General features: G+C 36.2%; 3 protein-coding genes and 1 long non-coding RNA gene across 5 annotated transcripts; 3 read left to right on the top strand and 1 right to left on the bottom strand.

Moving 5' to 3' along the window:
• The first annotated feature begins 79 nt into the window (after nt 1–79).
• On the top strand, nt 80–1487 carry Ccm3 (programmed cell death protein 10 Ccm3). The gene is made up of 5 exons (XM_070656850.1): nt 80–298; nt 441–618; nt 686–818; nt 888–1052; nt 1164–1487. The coding sequence occupies exons 1-5, from the start codon at nt 227–229 to the stop codon at nt 1246–1248; spliced, it is 633 nt and encodes a 210-aa protein (XP_070512951.1). The 5' UTR covers nt 80–226; the 3' UTR covers nt 1249–1487.
• A 325-nt stretch (nt 1488–1812) lies between these two features.
• Nucleotides 1813–3270, bottom strand: Arpc5 (Actin-related protein 2/3 complex, subunit 5). 2 transcript variants are annotated; one of them, XM_070656859.1, is made up of 4 exons: nt 2994–3270; nt 2842–2915; nt 2159–2335; nt 1813–1902 (listed from the first exon to the last, which is right to left on the bottom strand). In XM_070656859.1, exons 1-4 carry the CDS (start codon nt 3151–3153, stop codon nt 1876–1878), a joined length of 438 nt encoding a protein of 145 aa, XP_070512960.1. In that variant the 5' UTR covers nt 3154–3270; the 3' UTR covers nt 1813–1875. The 2 variants fall into 2 exon arrangements, with proteins under 2 accessions (XP_070512960.1, XP_070512959.1); XM_070656858.1 differs by lacking the exon at nt 1813–1902 and having other exon boundaries at nt 1912–2335; nt 2994–3265.
• Nucleotides 3271–3348: 78 nt separating this feature from the next.
• On the top strand, nt 3349–5188 carry Dcps (Decapping enzyme, scavenger). Its single transcript, XM_070656410.1, has 5 exons — nt 3349–3659; nt 3746–4117; nt 4201–4346; nt 4449–4785; nt 4869–5188. The coding sequence occupies exons 2-5, from the start codon at nt 3754–3756 to the stop codon at nt 5051–5053; spliced, it is 1032 nt and encodes a 343-aa protein (XP_070512511.1). The 5' UTR covers nt 3349–3659; nt 3746–3753; the 3' UTR covers nt 5054–5188.
• Nucleotides 5189–6189: 1001 nt separating this feature from the next.
• On the top strand, nt 6190–8029 carry LOC139102955 (uncharacterized). The gene is made up of 4 exons (XR_011545805.1): nt 6190–6845; nt 6925–7186; nt 7305–7561; nt 7677–8029. It is a non-coding gene; the product is annotated as an uncharacterized lncRNA (long non-coding RNA).
• The last annotated feature ends 202 nt before the right edge of the window (nt 8030–8231 follow it).

Raw genomic sequence — 8231 nt, 5'->3', positions numbered from 1 at the left:
GGCAACGTCAAGTAACCTGGTTTCCGCGTGTCCGCCATCTATTGTGACAATTATCATAGGGAAAGAGTTATGCTGGTGCGCCGTCGTGACTGTGCCAGTCACGCATAAACGACCCTTTCTCCAAGATCATCCTACGAAGCGGCCGACTTAGCACCTCGTACCGAGCTCGCGTCTCGAAATCCTCTTTCGTTCTCGACGTCTCGCGCGACAACACACACGGTGAAGGATGACAATGGGCGATGAGACCCCAGTTACATCACTGGTTCTTCCCGTCATACTAAGACCAATATTAACCAAGGTACTGTCCGAATATGTTACTCGCAGCATACTGCGTCTTTGAGGACCGTACAAAGTGTTGTGTGAAGTTATACCGAGCTGCAATTTTCAACAAAAAGGCTTTTGTCATTGATACTGGATAATGGTAGGTTGAACTTTTACAGCTAGAGAGACAAAATGTCATGGCAGCGCAGACTCTACGTGCAGCTCTCTTAAAAGCAGAAAGCTCACACCCTGGGATTACATATGACTTAATTATGGGTATAATTCGCAGAGCAGAGCTTAATCTTGATATGAATGAAAGTGTTTTGCGTTTGCAAGGTGTAGCTTCTGATTACGACGGTAATATATCTTGTTACTTTTTTTTTGTAATTAATATAAGATTTTAGATACCATGATTTGGTTGCAGTTGTAGAATATCGTTCAGCACGTTCAGAAGATGCATTTCAAGAACTGAATCGTAAATCAACTTCCTTGAAAAGAATACTTAGCAGAATTCCTGATGAAATCACAGACAGGAAGACCTTCCTAGAGACAATCAAGTGTGTAATGTTTACACCTGCAATTATATTTAAAAAAATGCTTTATATTAACCATATTTTTTCTTCCAGAGAAATTGCAAGTGCAATAAAAAAACTTTTAGATGCTGTGAATGAAGTTACTGCATTCATACCTGGTTCAACTGGTAAACAAGCCTTAGATCAACGTAAGAGAGAATTTGTGAAATATAGTAAAAGGTTCAGCAATACATTAAAGGAGTACTTCAAAGAGGGGCAGTAAGTACATCAGTATTGAATCTTATTGGAATATTCGGTCAAAACCAAAATTTAATGTGCAATCTGAAATTAAAAAAAAATGTACATTAATGAAATGCATACTTGTTGCAGAGCAAATGCAGTATTTGTGAGTGCACTGTATCTCATACATCAAACAAATATGATTATGCTCACAGTAAAAGACAAATGTGAGTAAATAACTTTGTAATCAATATTCAGTGTTGTATGTGATAATATCACGAGAGTCAGATAAACTTTAAATATTACAATCTGCATAACATCTTAATCTCATCTATATTCTATTAAACAAGCAATGATAGAACTTAAATATCTGATATAGAGGATTTAACATCATTATGTTGCCGTTAATCGGTTGCACTATAGTTTTTGTTATATATATATATATATATATATATATATATATAGATATATATAGATATATAAAATAATAAAAATGTTGGAATATATTATTCCACAAATTATATATTTATACTTTTATTTTGTGCCAACTCAAACGTCATGATAGTCGTCAATTCTTATTGTAATGGTCAATAATAATATAAAAAAATGTTCATATATGAAAACAATCTTACCATTGTTAAAATAACGTATGTGGTACATATATATATTTCCTTTTATCTTCTCAAAGCTCTAAAGAGTATAAAACTTTAGCAAAACGTGCATATCTAATAAAAACGTTGAAATTTATCACAATAGTCATTCAGGTTTGGAGTAAAAGATATTTCACTTCAAGGGGGATTTTCTTGATTCGTACAATTTCGACAAAATATTTATTTATACTCTTTAGAATGGAATAAGAACGTTATGGAAAATATGGGAGGAGCCACACCTATAAATGTACAAGAAATAAAAATTACTTTATTGATAACAAATGTACACAAATTTGTTATATTTTCCTTGTGGAAAATTGCGAATGGCTTGCCTATCTACATCCTCATCGCATTAACAATGACGATGAATAACAGTAAGAATCAATGATAATTATATCATAATAAACATGTTACTGTGAAATGTACAAAACTTCAAGCCCGTTTGCTATCAGAGAATACACGGACGATGCAGCCAACACCGCTTACGTTAAATACCTTTTCATGCCAAAGTAACAAATGACTACTGCTACCTTCCGTGGGGATTTCAAAACCTCGATAAATATACTTCATTAGAACATCCACTAAGTCCCGATCTAATTGTGCTAAGCAATCATCCATTTGATTTGACTTTATACTTAGAAGCACCTTCTGTGTTAAGTTTCGAGCATTATCCTGCAAGCAAAAAAATAAGTTTTAGATATTGACCTAGATAAAACATATACAGTGTCCGCGGCCGTAACGGCGAAAGGAAGTGAGTAAGCGCGATAGGCAAATGTCGTCTGTTGCACTCACTCGCCTGCAGCTTCCTTATCACTCTTACACTAGAAATTTTAATTTTATTTTTTAATAACGGTCGGCAATTATAAAACGATATAAAACTGCCCTATTTATCTCGACAAGCTATTTCTATTTAATCGCAAACACCTTGTGTAATTAGCTTTTATAAAATTACTTTGCAAAACAACTTCTATTAATAAACTATAACACGGTTCATTAATTGGAGACTGCAACAGAGCATTATACCCAGATCCAAAACCGAAATTGAATCTCTTTAGAAAACTACTTTCCAGGATTATTCAACACATTATTCAAAACGAGAATATCACTCTCCGTAAGCAAAATACTGTGCAACGAAAATAATAACGAAGGCCAAAAATCGTATGATGAGGTTAAGTTACCTTTACTTGCTGGTTCTTACACTCCAACGGTGCGGACTTTAATACTGATATAAGCGCCTCCGCGTTCTTACCCTTGTTAACATCGTTAAGGAAAATTGTATGGCTGAAAAAAATTAGAAAGCAGAGGTACTACAGCTTTGCAAAAGGATATTGGCTAAGTAGTGTTAAAATCTCGTTCTCGTCCGGGCCGGTGGGAGCACCTACGCCGCCGTCCGCGTCTTCCTCTTTGAAATTGTTGTCGCTGTACTGGTCCACGTCGATCTTGCGAAACGCAGACGCCGAGGTGTCCTTCTTGCCGTCGTTCCTTGACATCTCGGCTGCGTGCTTGACGTTTCCGACGCGATCACGCCCGGCTTATCAAACGGCGTAGAGTAGTCTCACCGTTCACGGTACGTTCGGCGGCCGAGGAAATCCGCTACGAGCCGCCACCGTCCCCCCCTGGTCCCCACACTCCCCACACGACCGTCCCCCCTGGTCCCCACACTCCCACACCACCCAGCAGATTCCGGCAAATGGAAGTTATGGAACAGTTATGGAAGTAGTGCTGGTAGTCGAGGGACGATAAAGTCAGACATTTTATTTTCCTTATACATCTTAATTAAAGTTTAATCATACGAATAATCACACGTTAGTATATGACTAATTGGGAATAAAATTAATTATATTACAACTAGCATATCTATTGACCAGCTAGAGATTCGATTCCGACACGATTCGAATCTCGATGAAAACCTAGTCTATGACTTTTGTGCAGTTTATATCGGTGAAAATTGTGCAGATTATTCTGTAAGCGGAAGAAGACTTGTGAAATACGAATAGTAATATTACAGCATTTATCATTTTTACACAATTTATTTGCTCTCGGTCACGATTTTATTGTATTTGCAAATTGTTTTACACTAAGGTTCGATCATGGCGGAAAAATGTGCGAGTAACAATGAAGATTATCCACCTGCGAAAAAAGCTAAGGTGGATGACGGAAATAAAAATGAAAACAATTCAAGCGCGAATAACACGGACGAGGATCAACTAGATTTATCAAGTTTTAAATTGACGAATGTGCTACAAAATAATTGCGCACGAAAATTCATATGTATGACAGGAACGTTGGAGAATCGTGAGGGCTCAGCACTTGTTTTGCTCGAGCAACGAAGTTTCCCTTATGACAAAGAGTTCTTAAAGAAAAATTACTTTGACGGCAATGCGACCTATCAGAAAGTTTTTACCAATGATATCTATAGAAATTACAATTGTTTTCCAATTGAAGACCAAAAAGGTATATCAATCTGCCTCTGATAATTTTTTATGTGTCTGGATATGTTAATTGTATTTTATTAATTAATTTATCCTATTTTTAAGGTCTGCAAGCAACCCTAATATATCCTGCCACTCAAGCTCACATTGACAAATATAAGAAACAGGAAATGTATATGATAGATGAAACCTATGAACTTTATCAGCAGGTCACTCTCCCTTACATAGAATCAACAAGTTTGAGCTTAGAGGTATAGTTTATTTGAGATATGTATTATACTTAACATACAACTTTATTTAAAAATTATTAAAATACAAAATGTATTTTATTTATACATTATTAATCTTTTTAGTGGATAACTAATATTTTGGAACACAAAGCTGAACAAGAAAATATTATTTACGAGGATCTTGACAAAAATAAAGGATTTGTATTAGTGACAGACTTAAAATGGGATGGAAGGATAGAGACATTAAAGTTATTGGCTTTGCCATTTCTAAAAATAAGATCATTAAGAGAATTGAATGGATCCCATCTTCCTTTATTAAAAAATATACGAGATGCTGGAACAGAAGCAATTAGTAAAAAATATAACATACCTCCTTCACAACTCAGAATGTATTTCCATTATCAGCCATCATATTATTATCTACACGTGCATTTCTGCTATCTTAAGTTTGAAGCGCCAGGTAAATTAACAAATCTATCTGATAAAACTTACAAAATATGTTTTAAAAATAATTTAAAAGTAATTATTTTATTTTTTCTTTAGGAATATTTGTGGAAAAGGCACATCTTTTATCGACAGTTATAAGAAATTTAGAACTGATGCCAGACTACTATACAAAAGCAGTACTTTCTTATGTATTGTTTAAAAATAGTCCACTATATGAAAAATTTAAATCACATGGTGCTTTACAGACATGTGACACTGAAGAAACTGTAAGTATAGTATAAATAAGGCTGCTACTTTGAAAAAATATCTGTTATATTTTACATTTGTAATTACATATGACAGAAATTATATGTATTTTATTTACTTTAAAAAATAAAAATTTCTAAGGGTAAAAATAATTCCCTCATTAATTATAATTTCTCTTATCGTTTTTAAATCTTTTTATTCGTTTGTATTTGTATACGATGCATTGACACATTTAATAAAGGGCAATAAAATATTTTTAGAATGTAAAAAAAAAACTTATATGATAAACATATGTATATGTATCTGTGTATATGCATTCTTGATTTATTAAAAATTCAGTCACAGTCGTGTTGAGTAGTACAGATTTTTTAAGATTTATAATAATCATTTTTGTATGTTAAAATAAAGTAAAATCACTCTCAAGACTAATAATAGGAACCTGTAAGTACAACTGTGCTTTAGTTATAAGATAACCCAATATTAAAGTATATTAAAATCAAATTTTATATTGCTGTGTTTTATGTTACATTGCCAAGTAACACTTGTCTTTTATATTGCTCTGTAATTACTATACATACATTTTACTTTGCTTAAAAAAGAGATAGATTAATTAGATTGACATTACTCAATTTTATTCTTACTTCTTAAAACCAACCCTGATTGGTTTTTTCGTTTCGGGCGATAGAAAACCCTAACGCGCCGAACAATCACAGCACTCCATGGATCGCCTGATCACGAGCTCGCAGCAGGCTTATATGACTTATTCCACTGCGAACGAGAGGACACCCGGCCACGCGAAGAGCATCGGTTTCGAGACGAAGACGTCGAGGTATCTACGTGTTGTTTTCTTACGGATTATCATCGTGTATGTGTCTAGTGAAACGCTGTGATTGGTCGACGCGTAGTTTCCCTAGCGCGCCGACCAATCACAGCGCTCCATCGATCGCCTGATCGTGAGTTGGTAACGGACTGTGTGCCTCGTGCTACTGCGTACTAGAGGACACGGCGAGCACGCGGTTCGAGTTCGAAACGAAAATGTCGAGGCATCCGTGCGTCGTAGCCCGTTTCTCGTGACGAACTCGAGGATTTGAGACGGTCGGGAATGTCGTGGACTATCTCGCGAGTGTCCAGTGCGCGGGAGAATGACTCGACAATTATTGCGTACTACTTGAGGTCACGGCGAGCACGCGGTTCGAGTTCCAAACGAAAACATTGAGGCATCCGTACGTCGTAGCTTGTTTCTCGTGTCGAACTCGAAGATTTGAGACGGTCGGGAGTATCGTAGACTATCTCGTGAGTGTCGTGGACTATCTCGAAAGTATCGTGGACTATCTTGCATCCGCCATCGTCAGAACGTGAGATCCGCACCTCGCGCACGTCTTCTCCGTCGCGGCTGAGACTCTCAACGTGTTTCGAGTGATTGATTTAAAGAACTTGAGTAAGACAGTTCGGGATTTAAAGAACTTGAGAAAGACAGTGCGGGATTTAAAGAACTTGAGAAAGACAGTGCGGGATTTAAAGAACTTGAGAAAGACAGTTCGGGACTTAAAGAACTTGAGAAAGACAGTGCGGGATTTAAAAAACTTGAGAAAGACAGTTCGGGATTTAAAGAACTTGAGAAAGACAGTGCGGGATTTAAAGAACTTGAGAAAGACAGTGCGGAATTTAAAGAACTAGAGAAAGACAGTGCGGGGAACGTTTCATATCGCGGCCGTATTTCGTTCGCCGCTTGGTGCAAGCACAAGAATCAACCTAACATCCCGAGGACATCCTGAGAGGAGGAGGAGGCCCAGGAAGGGTATCCTGCCCCGGCGGAGCAACCCCAGGGTAAGTATAAATTTGTCTTTGGAATAAAATGCTTTGAATGTGATATCTATAAAATAATTCTTTAATTTGTGTGTTTCAGATCAAGAGAAACTCCGCTGCTTCGCATCGATTAATGAGAACTTAAAGTGCCGTGCGCCGATATCAGTCATCATACGAACCGCAGCCGGTTCGTCGGTCGTTTCGGGAGTGCCGCTAGTTTACGGACGTTTTTTTATACGATTATTTTTTACGGGAGTACGTTCGCGAGTTACTTGTGCGCGGAAGGATGGCTCGTCACGTCCCATCTGAGAGGATGAGCAGGCCCACCAGGAGGCATCATGCATCGGCGGAGCAACTTATAGGTAAGCATGAATTTTATTAAATTATATCTTTATTAAAAAAAAATTTTTATCTTTTTTTTTATTAATCTTGTTAATTTTTCGGCACGTCTACATTAATATTTTTCTTTTTATGTTACAGCCACCGGCAGAATTTTACAACTCCGCTGTATGCAGATTGGGTAAGCCTGTAACCTGTCTTCTTTTTCAGGATTTTCTTTTTTCAGCAGTGCGAAAAAATAACGCGCGATATAGTGTTCAGTAAATTTCGCGACAGTAGAATCACGGTCGGGATGATTCGCGAGTGACTTGTGCGCGGAAGGAGGACTCGTCACGACGTCCAAACTGAGAGGAGGAGCAGGCCCGGGGGGCATCCTGCATCGGCGGAGCAACTCATAGGTAAGGATAAATTTATTTTATAAAATCTTTGTTAAATAAAACATTCTACTTTTTTTTAATTAATTTTATAAATAACTTACATGTCTACATTAATATTTTTCTTCTTATGTTACAGTCACCGGCAGAATTCTTCAACTCCGCTGAATGCAGATTGGTAAGTCGCATGATTTTTTTTCGTTGTTCGTAATTAGGTCTCTTGAACCAGCAACCCGTCGTCGATCATAAGTTATTCAATTGTAATTATTAAATAAAAATTATAATTAATTAATGCCCCCAATTATAATAACGTGCACGAATTAGGACCTTTCAAAAAATAGCGCACGCAAAGCGTACGCATGGTTTGTTCTAGTATAGATAAATATTAAAATAAAATTGTGCGGTAAATAAAAAATAAAAAATAACATTAATCGTATCACATACACAGTAAATTAAAATTTAATTAATGTCTATGTACTCGATGTATAAATTATACCCAATATATATTAGTTTTTACAATGTTTATTTTAATAAATATTGCTATAGAGATTATAGCGGTACGTAATATACAATAAAAAGTCGTCCATTATTAATGTCAATAATTTCACATCCTTAGGTTTTTAAGATTGCGGTCTTTTCGTATAATTATATATATTTGAGTAAATTGCCTGTATATTTGAAAATAATTTTTAGT

This window comes from Cardiocondyla obscurior, linkage group LG05, assembly GCF_019399895.1.
Source record: "Cardiocondyla obscurior isolate alpha-2009 linkage group LG05, Cobs3.1, whole genome shotgun sequence".
Classification (NCBI taxonomy): Eukaryota; Metazoa; Arthropoda; class Insecta; order Hymenoptera; family Formicidae; genus Cardiocondyla; species Cardiocondyla obscurior.
Note: the sequence above shows the minus strand (reverse complement) of the source record. Positions and strands in the feature narration are given on the sequence as shown.